We start from the raw sequence: 25,860 nt of genomic DNA, 5'->3' as shown, positions 1-25,860 counted from the left end.
AGGCAATTGATTGGAGTTTTGATCATTAGGTGAAATTTTGGTGAAAGTGAACTACATTATGTTTCTAAAGTATATTATTTCTTATAGACAATGCAGCCTCAATAACTCACATCTCACGAAAAATTTGCGAACGCCATGTGTCGTAAGATGTCATGCGAATTACTGCTTTTGATGCCCTAGAACATTAAATATATCTCATTGTTATCTCATATTACTTTTATACACCCCACTTACATTTTATTATAAGTGTCTGATAAAAACCCGAAAAGTGCTGTAAAAGCATAGTTCTTCAAAAGTTAGATGGACTAGATAAGATTGAATATTAAAATAAAATCAGGAACTAACGCGAAACACGTTTAGAAAGAGGTTTTTTTTTTCTTTCTTACTGTAAAAGTCACTCGCTGACAATCTTCTTATTCATTTGAAAGAAGTGAATAGTTTGACTATCTTGATATATTGCTTTTTAATGATTTAGTACTTTTCCCCCTATTATTTAATTACATCCTTATTATTAAATTACAGAATTCCTTAAATAGCAAAGGGAATAATCTAAGTTCAGAATTCTCTAGGTTGTGGCCACGTATTCGTGGTCACTGATGCTCTCTCAGTGGTGGTAACATATTAAGCGCCTATTAAATCAACATTAGAGAGGACGTTTATTGCCGCTAATCGGATGTTAATGCTGTTTTTCTTAAAATGTATGGTAATGTCGGTGGATTTGATGCATTGTTTGTACTGGAATGGGTTTGTATAGGAGGCATCGACGGTTAAGGGCCTTTACTAGAATACAATGGTCTCAGATAAATCTACTCGATTACTGCAAATGAGGGTAAAAATCTACTTTATGCTATCCTAGAGATATCCATACGTGCAAGATTTGTATCAGAAGCGGTATACGGCACCGTTTGAATTTGTTAAGCACGATACGCATAATCACCATGGTTCCCTAATGTTATATAATACACTTTTCATTTCAGGTTAACAGTTTTGTCGGTGCATTCCACGATGCCGTTATTCTTTACGCCACCGCCCTTAATGAAACACTGGAGGCAAATGGCTCTATTACTGACGGTGCTGCTATTACCAGCCGCATGTGGAATCGCACATTTGAAGGTAATAAAGTTTACACCTTGTAGTGCTGATTTCTAAAATAGATCCGACTAAAATTAAAATTATATAATATTCCAAAATCGGAGTGCCTTATCTTTGAGACTTTGAGTAATACAAAATGTGTTTTAGAAAACGCATTTTGTAGGGCATATTTTTTAATCCAGAAACTAAAACAGTGACTTTTACAATTACCTGCTATTTCATACACATTTTTATTCATTGACATATAGTTGAAAAGTTTTTAATTGCTTTTTCTAGGTATTACTGGAACAGTGAGTATTGATGCAAATGGCGACAGAAACGCGGATTATTCTTTGTTAGATTTAAATCCTAATAATAATCAGTTTGAGGTAAATATTATGAATTAGTTTTGACGCTTGCTAAATCCAAAGACAAAGACACTTTCCTCAAACATTCTATTGTTTAAGGGGATCACGTGGCTAAGTGGGTAGGACTCTGGCTCGCTAGCCTGGAGGTCGGGTGTTCGATCCCTGCTTTGGCCGAGAAAGTTCATCCAGATTTTCCGGCGTGGTTCCCCCTTGTCAGTGATGCAGGACGGAGGGCCTGACAAGGACAGCTGTCTAGTCCTTCGGATAAGACGAAAAACCGAGGTCCCGTGTATACATCGGAATGCACGTAAAAGATCCCTTGGCAGTTGGAATTCGATATAAGAGTAGGCGATAGTGCCGCTGCCCGGGCAAAATTTCCCTCATAGCACACTGTATGGCGTATGTCCGTCTTCATTAGCCCAGTTTAGGAGTAGGACGTTAAACCCCATTTCATTTCATTTCATTTCTATTGTTTAATGCAAATACTTGAGAAGAATGATTCTGTTCATTCTCTTGCTGATACCAATGTTCATCATATATTAGCACATATTAGCACAACCGTAAAGCTGCACTACTTTGTTTCACGGTAAACGATGAAAAGATAAAAGGTATGCCGACAAAAAACTGATTTCAACACTGGTTTAATAACATTTTAACATTTTAAAGTACTTTTCGTCCGTCTTGGGACTATTCATAAATAATGTCATTGTATAGAGATGGACAGTATAGTATATTTATACATATTTACAGAGTAACACTGTGGTTTTAATTGACTATAGTTACCATTGTCTATGGTTACATAGTATATCGTTTACTTATAGAAAACATGTATACACCTGTGTTAATCTGTAGTGTATGGGTTCAATTTAGAAACAATGAGTGGAAGATAATCATGGGATAGATTTAAGAAAATTAATGAAGCTAATGGCCAATTGTTACTTATTGACTATTACGTCGAGGAAGGTATTTTTTAATAAAATGGGTTTCCATTAATTTCCTTTTCGTTGTGTCATCGACTTTCATTTTATAAAAAGGGAAAATTTGGAATTTTACTTGTAGGTGTTGTGCACATTTAAAGGTATGTCTATTTACAAATAAGGGCCCATTTTCAATATTACAATCCCGTCGATGGTTGCGTACTCTATCCCGTAGATGCGTGGACGTCTTCCCTATGTAGAAATTTAGACAAGCATTGCAAGTCAAGACATATATGAGATTTTTTGTGTCACAATTCATATTGTCGTTGACACTAAACGTAAACTTATGAAAATTGTATTTGTTATTTGGTGTAATATGGTCGCAACATTTACATCGAAGATCCGCGCATTTAGATACATAAAAGCCGGTCCTTGTGATAGATGAATTGAATTTTTCTTTGGTTAGGAGGCGTTTGAGATTAGGTGGCTGTCTTTGTGATTTAATGAATTGAACATTATCAAATTTCGTTCTGAGGTTGGATAAAGTAGAAGTATTTCTATCTTTACGGTAGATGAATACATAAATCAATAAAAAAAATACGTCCAGGTAAAAAATTCTCCACTTTACATCATGTCAGAATCAAGTAGAGTAGAGAATGTTTTAACTGAACGTATGTTTTATTTATGTATACATATATGATATATTTAACACGGAAAACTTTCTCCTGGGATAATAACCATTTTATATGAGAGCAATAAATATTGTGGGTTTTTCTTAGAATTTATCGAGGTTAATAAGAAAAATAAATATGAAGAGACATTAAATAATTGTGACTTCGAAGCTGAAGATGAAATGTTCATTTGGGATTATAAAAAGGATAACCAGATGTAACAGAACATAATTTACCTTCATTTTACTAAGTAACTGGATGGTGTTTTGCCCCCGCTTCTATCTTAAGGGAGATGACATACTTGTGTAAACCTTTTTAACCTTAAAAATTAGAATGTACAATCATGATATTCTAGGTGGTGGCTAACTATTATGGTAATAAGAAACAATATGAACCAGTACCTGGAAAGAGGATTCACTGGGCTGGAGGTAGGACAGGTCCACCACCCGATACACCTGTCTGTGGTTTTGATGGATCGCTTTGCCCACCAGAAGGTAATACAGCATTTGCATATGATTTTTGGTACAAACATATACTTGAGAATAAATTGAATAATATAAAAAGGCTATCATAAACATTCCATTTCTTTATATTAATTCACTAGTATCGAATAAAAATAGATTAATACAGCACAATACAGTTTATTTTAACTGCATGTAATAATTCGCTATCTTGGGTTGTATCTATTTATTAGTATCGAATGATATTAATACAACACACTATATTATTATATACTCTTCAAAAAAAGTAGGGGATATTGAAATGCAATTACCAATGCAGGTTGTGATATGATAAATAGTCATGGACACTTGACATGCTTTGACAGTATGTTCACAGATGAAGAACGTATCGCCCTAACAGAACCACTGAGCTACACGTGCGACACGCAGTAGCGCCATGCACATGGGAGGGGTTCATTGTCAAATATGGCACTTCAAGGAAGGGTTGATGAAAACTGCCGCGTGCTGGATTATCCTATCCATGTTTGCTTTTCTATTGCATAAGATTTACTGTTTAGCGTATCTTTGCTTTAGTGTGTTACGGTTAACTTCCAATGAGACGTCTTCAACATGATGAACGTCGTCTACGTACTATTGGCATGCTTCAATGGGTTCTACATAGCGAGCAGTAGCCAACATGCTTAATGTGTCACAGTCTTTGATCAGCAGACTGTGGAACCGGTACCAACAAACACACAATATTGTTGATAGACCTCGTACAGGTCGTCCTAGAGCCACTACACAAGCCCAGGATCGATACATTCGTACACAGGCCCTGCGAAATCGAGGACAAACGGCCAATCAACTTTCTGTAAACTTGTACCAAGTTACAGGAATTCGAGTTACACCCTAAAAGATTAGAAATCGGCTATATGTAGCCCATTTTCATGCGCGATGACCGCCAGCACATGGCAAACAGGCGTCAATGGGGTTGGCAGCGTAGACATTAGGGTAATCGTCGATGGGCGCGTGTAATGTTCTCAGATGAGTCCAGATTTACTCTGGATTTCACGATTGCCCCAAATCGTGATTGGACGGTTGATTAGGAACATACCACGACGAATTGCTGAATGTCTGAGGATTGGTGGAGCAATTACTCATTTTTAAGAAAGAAATCAAAAACGTCCATTTTCACTTTTGACAGTGTATCTCTTTGCGAGTGAAATGGGGCCGTCAGATAAGCCACCCATATGAACTGTTTATGTTCATGTGTAGGCATTTCATTTCCGCAGTTTTTTATTGTTTCTGAATATCCCCTACTTTTTTTGAAGAGTATATGTAGGAAAGAATCAACCGAATATTAGAACATTAATGTTGTCTACAGCTGATGCTACAACTAAATACATGTTCAAACCAAACACCAACCGTAACAAAGATTAAAACACGCGGCTGCCATGCAAGATACTGCCACATTTTCCAAGAGATGGACATAGAACAAGCTAAAACTGCGATTTTTCGTACAATCAGGGGCAATAATCCATGATATGGTCGGACATGCGTCAATGGCGAAAGGAAACAAGATCTTGGGATATAAACATATATTTTAAGTTTCATCAGGGGCGACGACACTACGTGCATATGACAATGTGGGGTATAAAAAAATTGGCATGATTTAATTAACAACCGTTAACAGCCCAACAATGTGAAATAGGGTGGGGTCGGTAGGTAGGGTTGTTTTTTTTTTCTTTTTCTTAATGTTACATTGTTAGATCTAGTATATCTACCGTAGCATAATATTCTGTGCGAAAATCTTCAATTTTTTGTTAGGTTGAGTCGGCACCGGGGAACATGAAGCACGAATAGATTGGTGGATGGAGTTCTTGGATATTTGTTTTAAATGTATCAAGAGGCTAGATTATGATTTAAATATTCTCTTAGGGGGCAAATGGACTTTTTTATTGTTCTATGCTAAAAACAAATTGCGTAGGGAGGCCATTTTGTTCAAGGGAAAAAAACTCGCGATGAAAACTTGAAAAATCATATCGTACCGTCGCACGAAATAGGTGCGTAATAAATTTATTTGTCTTGTTTTAAATACCAATCGAACAGATCCTATCCACCGGTTTGAAATATATACATTCATTGTTTTTGTCCAATTGCGTGCCGTTACTTATTAGAAGGAATGTGCAGTGGTAAATCTATACGAAACATGTAGTCTCGATTTTCACGTCAGTTAGCAATCTCGCCTCAACAATATAATGGCAGTTGTTAATAATCGTTCTCTGTACAGTACCCACCTATTCCGATCGGTAAATGCAGATTCAAATTAGAACAATGACATTTATATTCATTTATAGCAATAAAAAGTATAGGCATTTTAACGAATCCAGTAGGCTTAGAGTATTCTGAACGGTATTCGTTGTACAAAAAGATTTTTATTTCTCTTGACAATAAAAAAATTTAAGAGTCGTCAGGTTACTGGAAACAGAACATTTTTTGGGGTTTTTTTTGGCCTAAGGTGCTTGTTAACAGAATTATCTATTCTGGTTTCCTGCTTTCTCTTTCCCCCTTCAGCAAAGAAGTTCGATTTATTTTTATACAATCACATTCATAACGGGGACGTATATTGCGGCCGCCCCTGTCTCTGTGTGTTGGTCTGTGTGTCTGTGTGTCGCCTACAGGCCATAATTCTAAATGGATCATCTTGGAACTTGACATATTAAATTCCGTATACTGTAAGGATAGCAACTATTTATTTTGGTGCATGTCCTGACCTCCAGGGGTGTGGTACCAAACCCACTTTTTGTTAGTTTTTATCAGTAAATTATACTCTATAGGTTGTAATAATAACAGATTTTGTTCAAATTCAGCATATCAATCATTCAATAACAGGGTGGTACCTATTTATATTCTTCCATATCCAACCCCCAGGGGCAGAGCCACGCCCAATTTTTGTATTTTTGTCTACAGGCTGCAATTCTGAATGCCCCGACCCCCTGGGGCAGTGTCACACCCACCTTTTTGTTAATATATCTGTAAATTTGGCAAAACAAAACCAACGCCTAGCCTTCTTTGCCTCTTGTCATCTTACAGATATTTCTTATTTCATTTTCTTCATTTTAAAAAGTACCATATCAAGGAAAGGAATGTGGACGTATATTGCAGCATTAGCAATGCTCTTGTTGTATAAATCTGAAACTTTGTTTAAATATACAAATGTCTGATTGCATTAAGATTCTGTCTTATTACTTCAATCAAGACATCCATAGATTTATGCGCATTATATTTTAATATGGTCTGAAACACCAAATATGTAGGAAAACTTTCACAACGGAGCAACCAGATTCGAATTTGTTAACCAGAGTGGATGTGATTCCAATAATAGATGCAATATAGTATTCAGTGCACCTTCGTCGTGTCTCGTTATCAAAACATTTTGAGACGAGAAAGTTGATCTTTGATTAATATTTTATCCTGAATACATGAGAGTAAACATTGATAACTAATATAATTTACGTGTACATATATTTTTGTTTTAGAACCATTTCCAGAATATGGTATAGTAATAATAGTATTGGGATCTATATTACTTATTGTTTTGGTTACCGTCTTCTTTATATACAGGTATGTTACTTCCTCTTCTTGGACAATCGTTTTGTTAATTATTATTAGAAAATAATCAACTAAAGTTACATTCGTCACAGACACAACCCTATTCTTTTGGAGACTTCATCATTTGTTTCTATTTCCAGAATGAAAGCTGAACGCAAATAGTTTTCTTAATCCCTTTGATTAGTTTGAACAGAAATAAAAACAGTCTGCATTGTTGACTCGTGGCCACCATTCTAAATCCCAAGAACAAATCATCACTTTTCTTCCCTATTAAATTATAATCAGACGTTGATTACGTTTTGTTTAGTTATTGGTGTTGTTCTTCGATACCAATGTAATGTACAGGAAATCCCGTACAGACTTTAACAGCTCTGGATCATTTCTTACTTCAAGTGGGCTCAAACTAGTAACCCTCCCCGGTTGACATTCATAATCCATACATCCATTCCTTTGCGTTTTGAACATTCCGATGATCTTAATCTACGACACACCAAAGAGCCCAATATGTCACAATCATCTGATAGAAATATTGAAGGGTGTTGATAATCTTATTCTTTATAGGCTCTGTTAAAGGCATATATAGGTTGTGATTTATCAACTTCTTGTATGCGTACTGCCTAATCCTTTCGTCTCAAAGTCATAAATATTCACTAAAACGTTGCAGAAAATGTCAAACACTTTTCGTCATTGCTAGACCAAAAGGTCAACAAACATTGACATGCAAAAAGGGTAACAGGGAGAAAGAGAGAACTGCTTTATAGACAAATTACATTCAGGGAAAGCAATTAGTCAGAGACGTGTTGATGCTTTTTTACATGACCTGTATTGATGTACATAGAAGGCCGTATTACCGTTCATAAAATAATCAGCGTTTAGGCCTGATCAGTTGTGGGCTAATCAGTGATTAGTCCATACTTAGTTTGTATTCCACGAGGCCTGAATAGTTAAACACTAATTATCTGCCTAGTGAACCGTGTTGAAACCGAACATTTCTGGTTTCACAAGTAACTGAATTGTGATAAATCCCCTTAAAATGACCCACAATGTACTGTGTAGATAAATGGGGTAATGGAAACAACATACTTCTATAGGCCATCTCCAACATCTGATAATCAAAAAATCTTTGAACCAGATTTAAACCGAACAGTACTAGTTACACAAGTAACTGAATTGTTGAAATGACTTACAATTTACTATGTAGATACATGTGATAATCGAAACTATTTTTATTGCTATAGTCTAACGTTATAATCTGAAAATCAAAAAAACGTTTTTGTCCACCCACGTGTACATGTGTATATTGTCCGTTCGTCCTTATAATCGATCAACCGTTTAAAAAATGTATCCACACCCTTGTTCTGGAAACTTTGCCATCCCTTTTCTGATCACAGTTTATAAAAAAATATCATTTCAAACCGGCTGGTGTCATAGTATAGTAATGATTCTTCGGTTTCTTGTGATTTTTACTGTGCACCTCGTTCGATTATGTCGCTAGGCCATTGCCAGGAAGATGTCATGTTTAATCAAAGTCGGGGTTTTAAGATTTTTTTTTTCAAACTTCTGAAGAAAATGTTTTCAAAACACCAAAACATTAATTTAGTGAGTAATAAAGACTGTGTCGTTGGTGGGGGGGGGGGGGTTTCACTGTTATATTTTGAATTCACTATTTACTTGACATCATTTAATGGTCAGATGTAAACATACATTATGCAAGAGCTAAATCTGTCTATTACGGGTCGTTCTTTAGGCCTGAAATGTTATCTAAATTGTTAATTGACATTAATTAACTTATCCAGACCATGATCACTTCTCGGTGCCATCGCTAACCTGCGATATTTTGCGGATTGGAATGCATTTTTTGAAAAAAAATTAAAAGTAAAAATGGAGCAATTTGACTGAATGCCCTTTTAAGAAAACAGCGAAATCCGGTATAATTTTATAACATAATTATTAAAGCGTTCATGTTTGTACAGCTAAATACATTAGAAAGACGCACGGATAAAAATACGAAAGCCCAGAAGGCTCATTCCAAATTCCAGATTCCAAATTCCAAATTCCAGATTCCAAATTCCAAATTCCAAATTTGCTGCTGTAGCAAAATAAAAAATGCCAGTCCTAGGATACCGAGTAGCAGAGTTGCCAACTGCAGAGGAACTTTGCCCCAAAATGTTCACATCTGCCGAAGTAAACCCGAACTGGAATATTGTTATTATACTCTAACTGATTGGGGGGGGGGGGGGGGGGGTTGGATGGCCGAATGGTTAGCACGTGCGTGCTGTATCATACGGCCTGTCATTGAGTCAACTGGCGTGGTTTCGAATTCCCGGTTGTACGTGACAAGGAGTAGGATGCCCTGTCCAACCTCGTGGGTTTTCTCCGGGTCCTCCGGTTTCCTCCCACTGCTAAAGACCCCTACGCGCAAGCGAATTATTGAAATAAAATTAAAACCATATGTTAGTCCCGAAATGACCTAGTTTGTGTCGAGTGGACTTTAAACCCCGTTTCTCTCTCTCTCTCTCTCTCTCTCTCTCTCTCTCTCTCTCTCTCTCTAACTGATTAGTCAAAAGCAAAGACCTGATCCGATTGGTCGGATCAGATTTGGAATTTGGAATCTGGAATTTGGAATTTGGAATCTGGGATTTGGAATTTGAAATCTTGAATTTGGAATTTGGAATCTAGTAATTTGGAACGGGTATTTATCCGGCCCAGATAGGTAAACTAGAAGTAATTAGTTGTGTAAATTTACAATTTATATAAATTCTAATTTGTTTATTTGAGGGGGGCTGCCAATTTGCTATTTTATCGGTATGACATGAATTTGGAATTTGGAATTTGGAATTTCGCATTTGGAATTTGGAATTTGGAATGAGCCTTCTGGGCTTTCGTATAAAAATGATGGTCTTAAAGGGTTCAGGGGGGTTGGATGGCCGAATGTTTAGCGTGTGCGCGCTGCATCATGAGGTCTGTCATTGAGTCAACTGGCGTGGTTTCGATTCCCCGTTTGTACGTGACAAGGGGTATGGTCGCCTGTCCAGCCTCGTGGGTTTCTCCGGACCCTCCGGTTTCCTTCCACTGCTAAAGACCCCTGCACGCAAGCGAATTATTGGAATAAAATTGAACCATATGTTAGTGTTCCAATAAATACGTAATAATATGGATATCTATATCTACCAACTACAAGGCGCCTCTTGTATGGATAGCCATATCTACCAAAAGACAAAATAATTTGTCGGGATTTTCAGCCATCGCAGGTTGAATCGTTGGGGAAACTCTGAGAATACTTTTATATATAATGTAGTTCCATCAACACCTGGATTTGTCAACGCAATTACTGGACGAGCTTAGCTGTGTAGTCGTCCCAGACAGTAGATTTGAAAATAGCCAAGTTTTGTGGTATATATATTATTTTTAATTTTGAGATTTGTCATGCTCTAGTGCTATCGATTGAAAAGTAACTTTATTGTGTCGCAATCAGTCTTGCATCCATAAATTTTGTTCAACAAAAAAAATCGTTATTTCGTCTAACAAAAGCTCAACTTAAAAGCCTGAACATAAACGCAATAATTAATTAGCAAGTATACACTTTCAAGTTTTGTGTTCGACTAATTTTTATTGGAATCTATTTTGTAGATTTCAATGATAAATTACCCAGTTCAAACATTGTCTGGGCACAATAACACTTTAAGCTTTATCTAACTAGCAATGGGTCTATTTTCATTTCACTTGTCATAAGATATTTAGACCGAATACATGTAAAGATGTTGAGAGTGGCGGGGTAATGATATGCATTGCAAAAATTAAGAATGTATATTTAGATGTATACTTGTATAAAGTCATAGAACGTCTGACAATGCAAACTAAAAGGGCTTAATCCAAGTACCAGCTTACCCCTAACTAGGTCAAGGCAGAAAAGACAATACTATAGAAATTTTACTTCAGGAAATTCCTTTTGTCACTATCTAACCTTAAGCATTTACTAATTTTATTGACAAACAACAGAGAGGTACATTACAAAATCCGCTTGACACAGCATTCTATAATTGGATTCCTGAACGTGACGATGAACAGCAAGGTGTAAATTACTGTATGAATGGTGGATGTCAATCAAAGGGTACAAGAAGGTCAACGGTATTAAATTGTGATGAGATTGAAACACTCGATAGGATGATCGGACTTATATTTTTATTTTCTAATATGTTTATATCTCCAATATCGATATTTTCTGACGTCTAGTGGCTTTCTGTGTCAGTTATGTCTTACTGAAAATCGAATTTATCCTTTAGAGGTCCTGATTTGAAACGATTATATGTAGAATAGAACTAGATATCATCCATCGTCTGCCTAGATGATCAGTTAATTACTGTAATTTAACTCGGGCTTTAGATCAACTGATAGTTCCTATGTCAAGAAGATTTGTCGATGAAAGAAATTATACGAAGAGCAACTGATAATATTGTAATCTTGTAGCTCTCGGTATTTGTGGATTAGGGAAATGTTATATCTCTATTATTTTTTGTATGGCCCCGTTTTGTATTGAAAATTGCGTAAAGCAGTGTTATTTAAAGCGATATTCCATCTCTAACAGGGATCAAAATAAAAGCATCAATTGCATTCGATTTTAAGTGTTTATAGTTTTGCAGATGGAAGTTTGTCTTAGTTTTGAATTTCATGTCCTAAACCAACAGACTTACGTTTGACATTCCTAAATGTACAGAGAGCGTCCTATTTGTTTCTCTGTGTTGACCGAAATCAAAGCGGATTAGTTTCTTATTAGTCAGCTGATTAATTTCGGGTACGCTTTTAATCAGTTCACTTGGAATCATGTACTGGCAACAATAATCAGATCATATTCCTTTAATCGGCCAGTCTGTCTTACTATGCACATTGTCTTTTGATTTCATAGTATTATTGTGATCGATGAAACTTTAGGTGGGCGTTGATTCTGTTTGTAAAAGTCTGGGCAAGACACTTTATACAGGTCGCTTATTGAATTGTAACTTCATATCGATTCATCGATTCACTCAGTTAGACATTCAAATAGATGACTTTGATATACATTATTACTATAAAATGTGACATGGCTTAAAAGCAGATTACGACCTATTAATTTACGAAACTGTATATACGGTTTACTACAAGATGCCGAACTGTGGCGTTATTAAACAATATCGGAAACAATTTCAATCATATTACCTCTTCCTTTCATATTTCAGACACATTAAGCTAGAGGCAGAATTGGCCGAGATGAATTGGCGAGTCAAGTGGGACGACATTCTCTTTGGGTCACCCGAGAAGAACCATAAACTAGAGCGACAAGGGAGTCGTATGAGTTTAAACAGAGTAGGTCGATTTATAGCTTCTTAATCAAAATAAGCCTTTCGATAAATCTAATTTGTCACAAATAATTTGTCTCATTATCTAACAAAAGCACTGATAATATGGGGAATAACATATAAATACAATAAAGAAGTCGATGGGAAGATTATCTAGGTGGAAGTGCAAGATGAGACAAAATAAAATATTTCTGGACAGCATGAATTTCAGACGACAATATGGTTAATCCAAGCTTTACTTAATAGAAAGACTACTATATGCCCATTTATAACGATGAAAGGTTGCAGTATCATTGAATCCTAATAATTCAGCCTGTAGGACCCCCACAATAACAATATCTAAGAAACGAAACACATGCTTTCCCTGTAAATGCATTAGGGACAAGTCCTGCGGAACTACTAAACTGGAATGCAAGATGGTATGATTATTATTAGTTAAAGGTACAACATTGAGGACCATTGAAATAACTCTCAAAATATAAAAATAGTCGGTTTGAATTAATTTTTGCATCACAGTGTTGGTTTTATTTTTCAAATAACAATGCTTTTGCTTGGGTATAATCTTAAACTCTATATTTAATTTTTATTCGGATATGTTGGAACAATAAACGGGATGGGGGTATCTTGTATCTATCAAGATGGGCATATTCTCTGGAAACTTTTAGAGCTGCTTTGGCTGAACGTTGTCGCACTTCCTGTTCTCACAACAATGTATGACTTTTCTTACTGAAAAAAAATTTATTTGGTGACTCCTGGTCTTTTAATCTTCGATTATCACAGTGAATAATGTCTTGGAAATAACAATTTAAGATTTTGAATACCAAAGATTATTGTGTCTAGACGTGGTATCAGAACTATGGCGATTAACTTTTAGACATAATAAAGAAGGTCGTTTTTTTACAATTTTTACTCATAGTCCTAATATCATCATTGTAGCCCCGGGAAAACAAAATAATCAGGAAATTATAAGTTAAACATACAACCTACGATTTGATCTAAAAAGACTTAGAAGTGGATGTATAGCACATAGTTGGGTTGGGAGTGTTTTTTGAAAGGGATGGGTCTGGGCTAAACTATGATTAAGACTGAAACGTAACGGAAAGAAAATAAATCAATGGAGTGCAGTACACCAGAAGTCCCCCCCCCCTCGCCACCCCATCGCCCCATAAGTACGCTACTGTTCCCACCTAAACTGTTCTCCTACAGCAACTGCTCTTTGATCTGTGTGCATATTTGAAGACAAGCTATATCTAGTGTATCGATGATCTGAATTTATTTATGATGAGGACTAATTGGGTTACTAATTTCAAGCCCCGATATTCGCTTAAAATACGCGAAACCCAATTCAGTAATTCCTAAATTTTATAAATGTGTGATTTGTTTTAATATTTTGCAGAAATATTCGTATGCTAGTTCATGCTCTGGTGACACTATAGCTGTTCACCTGAATGATGGTGCCAACAGGCAACTCTTTACAAAAACAGGATACTATAAGGTAAACTATAAGTGATTTTAGCCAAATATAATGCAGATTATGCCAAATTCTTTCGGGACATCAACAACAACCAACTGATAATTCTGCACCTACAGTAAAAAAAAAGAGATTAGAAGGTGGGCTGAGCTTGAAAATATCGAAACTTACAATTAACTGATTATAATAAAACGTTTCTATTTTTAATTTAATTTGCAATGGAAATAGTGGTGTCTGGCAGTACTAAACAGCAACAATTTATATACTAATAAAAACCATTGATCTTCAATTCAAAATGTTGAATGATTCTTCGTAATCCTTATTGTATTAAACTAAGTGAACTGTCTACGTATTGGCACACAAAATGTCCTCTCGAATCCTGATCTTTGATCTGGAATAAATTACATGGGTTATTTCCGTATAGCGGCTAATCGCTTATAGTCATAAAAATAATTCTCTCGAGTTCTTTAACCGAATAATAGATAGTGTACTGTTATTGATGAGCTTATGGAATCTATCTTATGATAATGTATTGATAATAATACCTTAGATATCGGTCATATCTAAATTTTTTCAATTATCAATTAGTTTTCTAGTCAATGAGATTTGTCTGGGATGAATTTCTAAATTGTACAGGTTTCGTATGCTGATATTTGAAGCTTTTATTAAACCAATCTTCGAACACACGATTCATATAAAAGAGATGCATTATTGAAGACATTGAAAGAGAATGTTTAAATTTAACATAAATATGGAATGCAGTTAATTTAACGTCTCGTCAGCATGTGTGTTTGTATGCTCTTGTTTGTAATGCCAGGGAGGGGCTATTTGAGTTTACACCTACTCATCATCGAATTTCACCTATTATAAGTATTTTATCTACACATCCGAACAACTTGACAACACTGTAGCGCTACCACAGACAAATCGGAAACGGACACTAGCAATAAGAACGTAGCGGTTTTATTTGGCTTGTATTCTAGACTATTAAATTTAAAAAACCTATGTTAGATGCTATCTAAATCTTGATGTTCATGAGATGTAACATTCTGTATTATTCGTTTTAAGACGTAAAAGATGGTGTCATGAATTCAATAGAAAGTAATGTAAACTTTTAGTCTGGAATATTGTACATTTAATAGTGATTTCTATATAAAGCGCTTTACTGTAAACCGGTTTTTATCCAACATTATTTTTTCTGAGTTTTTATTTCACTTTCATAAGATAAAGTTTGGTTTCCATGGAGCTTCAATATAATTATACTTCCAACAGAACAATGCATGCCCGAGACTATGCCAGGATATTAAAATCTTTCATTAGGATGAAAATGTCATTGCACTTCTAGAGCCTACACCAACTGTCCTTTTCCGTAATATTACAGATGAGCTTGCTTTCTTTTTTTCAATTGATTGTTTCATCGAGACTATAAAGTGAATGTCTATATAAATTTGATTAAATTTAGTTTGTCCAAGCCTATTAACGTCTTTATGGTGTTAATAATGTTGTTTTCACAACGGATGGCATTATCGGTTCGAAAGAGACAGTGCTTATTAACCCGGTTAAAGCAGACAAATAGGACGTTGAACTCCATTTCATTTAACATTAAAAGGCAGTCTTTGAGTCCACCAAATTTACATTCCAAAAGATATGAAAAGGCGAGAAAATAGAAAAAGCCCTTGCATTTATTAGTCCTATCACCAACATTGGCCTTTAAAAACCAAAGGAAAATGTTAATATTACATAGATGAATGATACCATTCACTTAGGTATATTGAATTAAAGACATTTATAAACACACAGCATATCAAACTTTATTTCATGAATTTATATAAGCTTAATATCTAAATCCATTTAGGGTCTACTTCTGCATAGTATAATATTGCATACTAACATGTTACCCGCCGCATTTGTTAAAGAGGAATTAAAATTTTCTCCAAGAACATAATTGTAATTCTCAAAGTACGATATTTTTCAGAAGCGGTAGCTAAACTCCTATAATACTCTAATTTAAAAGCTCAGTATATTCGCGATAAACAGGCCGGTGCGTGTCAAATTTTTGCTGACAATATAATTTGACAGCCCCCCCCCCCCGCGAATATAACTGTATCGACACATCACATCAAATCAAACATTCTATTTTTTATATACCAGTAGAATTATCCAAAGGCCTAATGCCTTTTTACAATACATTGTCATATTTATTTAAACTATGTATCTACATTACATGGATGTGTTTGTTACGAAATATCTTAGGAATTTTGGTTTGTTTAATAAAACATTAGACCGTATTTGGTAACTGGTTAAAATTAATGCCAAAACTAATATCAATATACAAAATGTAAGCCTGTGTAATACGCAATGGCACAACTTATTTATATCTGGGGTAATATTAATTTCCTGTTAGTGGAACTACAAAGTTCAGTTATTTAAAATCACGTGAAATTTCAAATATTTCATTGTATATACTATGATTACAATCCACATGAAGTCTCACTACTTTATTGGTAAAAAGGAACTCATCGTCATCGTATTAATAACTAAAGGTAATAATGTCTTTGATTCTTATTTGCAGGGTGCCATTCTCGCTGTAAAACCCATTCACAAAACCAATATCACCATAACCAAGAGTCTACTGATAGAAATTAAACGAGTAAGTATTGGATTGAATTATACTTGCTCTTTCATGTCTTTGTCGGTCTTTTATATGTTTTAATTACAACCCTGTAATAATATTCTAGATACGTAGTTAAGTTAATATGATCAACATTTCAACATGACACGTGGTCTATCTATGCCAACATATTAACTGTTCACCACATAAATCTGGAATACCCTGGATTAGGTTGTCACTGTTTGTGATCCGCAAATACCAGATAATTATTTTTTTATGGTAATGACTTGAAACATGACCAACCCAGAACACGAACGCGTGTTTCAGATTAAGTCGTTACCTTAAATGCATTAACACGAACGGATCGTTACAGATCAAGTTGTAACCTATATGCAGTGCCAAGAACGGATCATAACAGACCAAATTGTTACCCTATATGCATTGCAAAGAATGGATGGTAATAGATCAGGTCGTTACTCTATATCCATTGCCACGAACGCGTGTTCCAGAATAAGTCGTGGCCTTAAATGCATTAACACGAACAGATCATTACAGATCAAAGCATTAACACGAATGGGTCGTAACAGATCAAGTCGTTACCTTAAATGTATTAACACCGAAAGTCTAAGACCTGGACAGCCTCAACTTAATATACATCAAGATATCAATCAACTTGCCCAGCTTTGGAATAACAGCATGGGCTAATCTACTGAATACTCAGCTATAGGAATCAACGAAATTTTAATGTGTTTTTCAACATCATTGGGCAGCTACACTTTGCCACATAACAGTTTTGCCGTGGTTAGGCAATACTAGCCTCGTCCCAGGCGCTGGCAATCCACTGGATGTAACATTAGTGTCTACTGTTTGTGAACCGTTATATTTCTTTGATCCTTTTACATAAAATGAAATCCAAGAAAACAAAACGTTCAACAGAAATTGTTCGTACTATTAAGTTACCCTCTGTACTTATCGGGACCGTTCACTCCCAGTTATAACAAAGTTAATTAATGTGTTTGATAAATACAAGAGAATAATTGTTCCTATTGAATACCGTGATTTTATTCCATAAAAAGTTCTGTGCATTATTTATTTAACGCCAGTTTCATCCCAGGGGTGTTTCGGATTTTTTGTAACGGGACTGTGGTATAATCTTTGGGCAAAAAGGATATCCCAAGAACTGCGTCTAGCTTTAATAATTCTTGAAAAGGCGGTTAACAAGACTTACGGGCATCTCTAATAATAAGCTCTACAGAATATGAACAGCAATAATAAGAATTATCTAAGGTGTGGCTCATGATAATATATTGCTTCTTTGATCCTAGTGGCTCTTTCAGCTGCCTTTGATACCGCCTGTATGTTACCATCAAGGACGATTCATCACAAGGGATTAAGTGGCACAGAGGTCGCCGGGCCTTTATTGCCTGTGCTTTATAAGGAATGTTTCAGTGGTGTCCTTGAAACATGCAATGTGAATCAATATGTATATGCTGGTCATACTCAGCTCGCTGATATTCTCAATTTTTCATCTTGTTCACAGACAGTAAAATCGGGAGAACAGCCAATAAGTTAAATCTGAATGATGATAAGACTGACGACATGCTTGTCGGAACAAGTCAACCACAAGATGAAACATTGGACATATACTATTCAAAAAAAGTAGGGGATATTTGATTTTTAAGTGTTATTAAAGTCACCTAATGAAACTGACGAAGAAACAAATGACAAAATGAAATGAAGTTCACATTCATCGATTTATTCCAAATGATCGTTAGACTAAGTAAGGCACAGACTGACCATTATAAGGGTAAAATGATACCCGGGGTCAAACAGCAAAGTTACCACAGCATCACAACCAAGTCAGTAACGGGTAAATCCTCCTCTGTTTGCCAAACAAGCATTGATCCGACGTGGCATACTCCTAATGAGACGTCTAAGCAAGTTCTTGGACATTGGCAGGACGTTGTTGACGTTGACGTAACCTCTGTCCAAGCATGTCCCAGACATGCTCGATGGGGGAGAGGTCGGGACTCAGTGCTGGCCAAGGTAATGTGGTGATGTTCTGTTGTTGGAGGTAACCTGTAACGATCCTGGCCCTGTGACATCTTGCGTTGTCATCCTGAGAGATGAAACGGCGGCCATGACGTCGTGCGAACGGCACAACATTGACTGCCAAGATGTTGTACCGGTAGTACTGGCCTGTAACACGCCCTGCAACAACATGTAAAGCCGTTCTTCCAGCAACAGTGATGCCTCCCCACACCATAACAGAACCACCCCCAAATCGATCATGTCTGATGACGTTAACGTCTTGGAAGCGCTCGTTTCGACGACGCCACACCCTCCTACGTCTGTCCAAAAAATCAACAGTGAACCTTGACTCATCTGAAAACATCACATTGCTCCAGCGTCGATTATCCCAGTGTTGACGATCCCTACACCAACGACGTCTTGCCTGAATGTGATGATCTCTCAAACAAGGGATCACGCGAGGACGTCGGGCGCGAAGGTGACCCCTATGCAGTCGATTCCGAATCGTCTGGCCACTCACTCTCACACCAGTGTCTGTTTGAAGACGAGCGCTGATCTGATTTGCTGTGATGACACGATTTCTCAAGGCCAAGGTACGGATAAATCGATCCTGGGCTTGAGTTGTCGCCCTTGGTCGACCTGAGCGTGGTCTGTCCTGTACAGATTGTGTATCACGGTATCTGGACCATAGCCTGCTTATGACAGACTGAGAAACATTCATCGTCCGCGCCACAACCGCCTGTGTTGTGCCGAACTGTAGCATGACAAGGGCACGTAACCTTTCATTTTGGGTAAGCCGACGCATATCAAAATTTGTTTTTTGGTCACTAAAACAATTAAACTGATGTTTCCACCCTGGAATTCAATGCCACAATGACTGTAACATTCAAAGTCAGAGTCGTGCAAATCTTGGGTTGGACCCCCATGATGATCCCAAGCATCACCTGCATTCCATGCGGTAGCTATTGGTGCGTTTGGGCGTCACATGTAACTGGAAATGTTTCTTCTGTTAGGTTCTATAGTGACTTTTTTCGTAGTCATTTGCATATTTTAGTATTATGCCCCCAAAATCAAATATCCCCTACTTTTTTTGAATAGTATATTAAACCAATTTTTACAACTATGTCAACAAATAAATGATTTAAAATTGATTATTGCAACAGCTTATTATATGGTCATAATCATGTTACATCTATCAGTTGCATCGTGAATATACATTTAGTATAAAGTTTTATTTTTAGTTTGTGAACGCGATCTTGCCTTGTATTTTGGTGTTAGATGATTAATCCTTTACAGCGATTTTAAAGCAACGCTTAAAATAAATCTGTTCAAAGTGTCTTAGTATGTATATACATACACATGCTTGTGCGGGGCTTTGAGTATGTTGCTAGGGTGTACACATTGTACAGGGGTATCATAACTAGACATAGTTCTTATTATGTCCCACAACGGTTGCCCTTTCGAAAGACCTTAATAAACCACTGGTCTTGTCAGTGTTTCAAGACGGGAGGACTCCCGTCAAAAGGCAAAACCTAGTAACTCACTTTTTTTTTTATCAAAATTGAGTTAGAACCAAATTTGTAGTTACTAGGGTATGTGCCTCCTGTTGTTGTACTAGATATTCCAATTTTTGGATTTTGTAAGCAGTTACACCCATGACACAACCTAGCAACTTCCTTCATTTGCCTAGTATACCACAGCAAAACCTAGTAACTCAATAGACAAATCAATGGATGAGTTGGCGTTTAATATTCATTCATTACGTTTTCCTTTGTTTTCTCAAAATAAGAAAAAAGTGAGTTACTAGGTTTTGCCTTTGACGGGAGAGGAGGGGGTGTTGGGGTCTAATCGTTCTGATGGGACGAAAACTAAAACAACTCTTGAGTAAGCGATGTATACCTGTCGCCATTATCATGCCTCGCAACAATATGAAGTTTAACTTCATTTCTTTACATCGACAAGGACGACATTTGTTGCTAACATTTCAACACAGCAGCGAAAATTAAAGTAATTAAACCCCTAGTCTGCATTTATCAGATATTGATCAAGGCTAGCAGAAATGATTAAACTCGACACATTGTAGAGAGTTGTTTCGATATTTCGATATTTAGATATGTATGGCAAGGGAATATGCTTATGTTACACTACAAATATAAGATACACAGGCCCGTTGCCAGGATTTTAAGTGGATGGGATGGGGACACACTCTATCATTTCAATTGGCAGTTTGTTTTGTTTTTGGTAATGTCGACACTATAATAGGAAAGCTTGTCGGAAATAAAATTTCTTGCATTACTATTATACTTGAATTGTCAACTTTGTGCAATATCACTATTCTTCATACATTTATCCGTCTAACACCCCCTTCACACATACGCCCTGTCCACTTATGTCATGAACGTGGTGGGGCCTTTATTAACGTGGTGAGGGCTTGGTGGTAGAGAAAGCGTGGCGACAGCGTTTTGACATAGCCGGCGCCACACCCACACTGCGATCAATACCCCCACACCCACCCCTCACATATAATTAAGTCCTCGCTACGCCCTCACCACGTAAAATAATGAATATAAAACGTAGTTAAAAACTTCATTCGACTCCGTGTTGAGGTCGTGGCTAATGTCCCCATCAGACATGGGTGGCGTCAGCGACCTACGGCGACAAGAAAATGCACAAGGTCGCCGGCAAACGTGAGCACAACGTGAGACAATGTCTCAAAAAATTACAAACTTAAAAAGCCACTTTCTCACAGCCTTCCGGGTCAGATCGCAGAACCTTGACGTTTTTTTTGAACATCGTGACTCGGCGAACATTGACGACCATAGAGACCACAGCACGATATCTGGCGTTTCCACGACGCTTTTACCGCGCTTAGAGCGATCTTGGCGCGATCTAAAACAATTTTTCGTTGCGTAGCAGCGTAGTAAGGACATCATGCCACGTTGATGCTGTTCTGAGACACGAACAAGCGGATTGTTTTAGGTCGCAGCGAAGCTGTGGTGTATGTGTGACGCTGGAACTAGTGGACGAGGCTGAGTATCTCCCCATATACCACAAATCAGCTAATCGAGGTGAGGTCTTTGTAACAGCGCAGGAGTGTCGTGTCAGGGTGGCGCGGTCTTCTAAAAGGTGGTAGTAACGTGGTGATGATCAGGGAGCCGAGGTGGCTCAGTGGGTAAGGCACTGGCTCACTAATCAGATGATCCGGGGTTCGATCCCGGTGTTAGTCGAGAAAGTTCCCCCAGTATTTTCAAGCGTCCTTTCACCTTCTTAGTAGGTGCAGGAAGGAGAACCTGGCAAGGACAGTGTCTAGTTGTTCGGATAGGGCAAAAACAGAGGTCTCGTGTACACTTTGGTGTGTGCGCACAAGAACCCCTGAGAATTGAAATTAAGCCGTACCGCCAGTGCCCGGGCAAATCTCCCTCCTAGCGCACTGTACGGCGTAGCCCAGTCGGCGCATAAATGTCAGACGTTAAACTCCTTTTCATTTCATTTCGTGATAGTACGGGGTACTTCCGGTATATCTGTGTGCAAATATCCTTTTAAAAAAATACTAAAATGTATAAATTCATGGTAGAACGGGATTTTTGTAGGAGCATGTTCTTTACATAATTTATTTTTGATTGCAATTCAAAAGTATTCTGTTGATTGCATATTCTTTATTTATAACACGGGGCTTTCTCTTCAAATAAGAAGTGATACAGTTCAGTAAGCATGTGTCTGGGGTCTGGGAAATATCCGGTTTATTCTATTGATAAGACAAACCAACGACGGTAGATTGACTTCCTTTTAGTGAGGCAACTAAGGAATTAGATTTCCATGAAAATACAATGACGAGCTGATATAGCAGAAGTATATATTTACACTAACACGTCTGGTCTCATCAAAGCACTGAATTGAAATATGGCAAATAAATTGTATTCCAAGTCTAAGAGCCTTCAAGCAAATCCAAAATACGTATAATTTTTTATTGGAAAATGTCATTTTAAGCATACAGATGAAGATAAAATGCGTCTGATATTCTTAAAAACTATAATGAAATATGCAGGACATGAAATATATATTTTGAACAAAAAATAGGATAAGAAGGATATCAGTAATATAAACAGCCATGGTATCTCTCCCAACGGGAATCTGAAACTTGCAAATTTATACACCTAATTCCTTTTTTGTGCTAGAGACACAGTGGCTCACTAAATAAGAGGTCCTGTGTTCGATCCAGGTATTGGCCGACAAAGATCCAGCTATCTCCTTGTCATTGGTGTAGGATCAATGGCATGGCAAGATAGGGTATCAAGTCGTTCAGACAAACAATTAACAACACGTTAAAGATCCCCTGGTTGCTGTTAGTCCAGGTTACTTACTATACTACCACCGTTACCCCTGACAAGTCAAAGGTCCGTGGTTATATATATTACATATTTGTGTATTGCAAATTAGATTTCATTCAAATGGAATCATGTTTTCTTTTCAGATGAAAGACCTACAGAATGACCATATTGTGAGATTTGCTGGAGCTTGTATTGATCCACCCCATGCTTGTATTTTAACTGAATATTGTCCTAAAGGAAGTCTACAGGCAAGGTTTTTTTTTCACATGATTGTACATTTCAATCAATCAAACATTTTATTGAAGATATAAACACCATTGGCTTTTTTTAGAACACATTTTATATTCATTGGGCTAAAGTTTTGAAACAATGTATGGAAATGGTTATTGAAGATTTGGCATCTGTGTTTCTTTGATATGTTGTACATGTCGCAAACGGCACTAATTTTAATATTACAGATTTAAATTGCAAAAATGGCTGATGTACATGTAGCAGACGACACTAATTTTAATATCACAGACTGGTTTAATTTGCAAATATGGCTGTTTTCCTTGTTTATGGCGACGTATATTTATATAACTGTCAATAAAAGAAAACGTTCATATACTATTCAAAAAAAGTAGGGGATATTTGATTTTAAAGTGTTATTAAAGTCACCTAATGAAACTGACGAAGAAACAAATGACAAAATGAAATGAAGTTCACATTCATCGATTTATTCCAAATGATCGTTAGACTAAGTAAGGCACAGACTGACCATTATAAGGGTAAAATGATACCCGGGGTCAAACAGCAAAGTTACCACAGCATCACAACCAAGTCAGTAACGGGTAAATCCTCCTCTGTTTGCCAAACAAGCATTGATCCGACGTGGCATACTCCTAATGAGACGTCTAAGGTCATTTTGGTCCAGATTGTCCCATTCCTGTTGCAACGCAGCAGCAAGTTCTTGGACATTGGCAGGACGTTGTTGACGTTGACGTAACCTCTGTCCAAGCATGTCCCAGACATGCTCGATGGGGGAGAGGTCGGGACTCAGTGCTGGCCAAGGTAATGTGGTGATGTTCTGTTGTTGGAGGTAACCTGTAACGATCCTGGCCCTGTGACATCTTGCGTTGTCATCCTGGAAGATGAAACGGCGGCCATGACGTCGTGCGAACGGCACAACATGGACTGCCAAGATGTTGACCCGGTAGTACTGGCCTGTAACACGCCCTGCAACAACATGTAAAGCCGTTCTTCCAGCAACAGTGATGCCTCCCCACACCATAACAGAACCACCCCCAAATCGATCATGTCTGATGACGTTAACGTCTTGGAAGCGCTCGTTTCGACGACGCCACACCCTCCTACGTCTGTCCAAAAAATCAACAGTGAACCTTGACTCATCTGAAAACATCACATTGCTCCAGCGTCGATTATCCCAGTGTTGATGATCCCTACACCAACGACGTCTTGCCTGAATGTGATGATCTCTCAAACAAGGGATCACGCGAGGACGTCGGGCGCGAAGGTGACCCCTATACAGTCGATTCCGAATCGTCTGGCCACTCACTCTCACACCAGTGTCTGTTTGAAGACGAGCGCTGATCTGATTTGCTGTGATGACACGATTTCTCAAGGCCAAGGTACGGATAAATCGATCTTGGGCTTGAGTTGTCGCCCTTGGTCGACCTGAGCGTGGTCTGTCCTGTACAGATTGTGTATCACGGTATCTGGACCATAGCCTGCTTATGACAGACTGAGAAACATTCATCGTCCGCGCCACAACCGCCTGTGTTGTGCCGATCTGTAGCATGCCAAGGGCACGTAACCTTTCATTTTGGGTAAGCCGACGCATATCAAAATTTGTTTTCTGGTCACTAAAACAATTAAACTGATGTTTCCACCCTGGAATTCAATGCCACAATGACTGTAACATTCAAAGTCAGAGTCGTGCAAATCTTGGGTTGGACCCCCATGATGATCCCAAGCATCACCTGCATTCCATGCGGTAGCTATTGGTGCGTTTGGGCGTCACATGTAACTGGAAATGTTTCTTCTGTTAGGTTCTATAGTGACTTTTTTCGTAGTCATTTGCATATTTTAGTATTATGCCCCCAAAATCAAATATCCCCTACTTTTTTTGAATAGTATATATGTCTTTTTAAAACTAATGTGTCTTATATAAAGGCTAAGCATAAATTATGCAAAATCTAAAAGTGCCTACTGCAGGTCTTTCTTTGGGTCTGAAATGTTATATAAACTATTAATTAGACATTTATTAACATGAGAAGGCCTTAATCAAATGTTCAGCATATTCCTTTTACAATATCTAGTTTCTTCCTATTATAGTGAGAATTGTCAGCTCTTTATTTAATCCTTTTTAAATTGTTTCTTATATTACATCACGGGCAATAAAAGACAGCATATTAAATCACTTTAAAACTAATGTTTCGTATATTATTACATTAAAGTCATGTTAAGAATACTGTTTTTTATATTACGATTACGTTCACATAAATTATCATTTTTAGAACTAATATTTCTTATATTTTTTTTTTCTAAATTCTAGGATGTTTTAGAAAATGAGCAAATAAAATTAGACTGGATGTTTCGATATTCTATCATGCAAGATATATTGAGGGTAGGTAATTACTTCTTTGGGTGGCATTTAATTGAACAGCAAACCTACTCAATATATAAAACTATATGTAATAAAAATTACTGGTTTATTAACGATGACACTCTCGTCTTTACCAAGAAAATGATAAAGACGAGAGTGCCATCGTGGACATGTTGCATGTTAATAAATATGGACCAAACAGCTCTTTATTCAGCATTCTTAGTTCTTAATTCATAGTCCTTAATTATTATTTCTTCATGTGTTGTCGTATTTCGGTATTTTTACACTAAAATTAACATTTGTATCTTAAAATCAATATTCGTTTTAAAAATCAGACATTTGTCATATCAGATTTGTAAAATATATTTTTGTTTAATTTAATTGTATTTTAATATAAAGATA

At 37.0% G+C, this 25,860-nt stretch overlaps 1 protein-coding gene across 3 annotated transcripts in view; it reads left to right on the top strand.

Annotated features, from left to right (window-relative positions):
* The window catches only part of LOC126815371 (atrial natriuretic peptide receptor 1), a 239,454-nt gene that overhangs the window by 196,244 nt on the left and 17,350 nt on the right, over window positions 1-25,860 (top strand). For all 3 annotated transcript variants that reach the window (XM_050540962.2, XM_050540963.2, XM_050540964.2), the window contains exons 4-12: window positions 978-1,113; window positions 1,369-1,460; window positions 3,383-3,521; window positions 7,007-7,091; window positions 12,293-12,419; window positions 13,809-13,907; window positions 16,456-16,533; window positions 22,997-23,101; window positions 25,408-25,479. In XM_050540962.2, coding sequence (XP_050396919.1) covers window positions 978-1,113; window positions 1,369-1,460; window positions 3,383-3,521; window positions 7,007-7,091; window positions 12,293-12,419; window positions 13,809-13,907; window positions 16,456-16,533; window positions 22,997-23,101; window positions 25,408-25,479 — 933 coding nt within the window. The remainder of the gene's footprint in view (window positions 1-977; window positions 1,114-1,368; window positions 1,461-3,382; window positions 3,522-7,006; window positions 7,092-12,292; window positions 12,420-13,808; window positions 13,908-16,455; window positions 16,534-22,996; window positions 23,102-25,407; window positions 25,480-25,860) is intronic.

Source organism: Patella vulgata, chromosome 3 (genome assembly GCF_932274485.2).
Source record: "Patella vulgata chromosome 3, xgPatVulg1.2, whole genome shotgun sequence".
In the NCBI taxonomy this organism is placed as follows: domain Eukaryota; kingdom Metazoa; phylum Mollusca; class Gastropoda; family Patellidae; genus Patella; species Patella vulgata.
The sequence above is the reverse complement of the archived record's forward strand: the minus strand, read 5'-3'. Positions and strand labels throughout refer to the sequence as shown.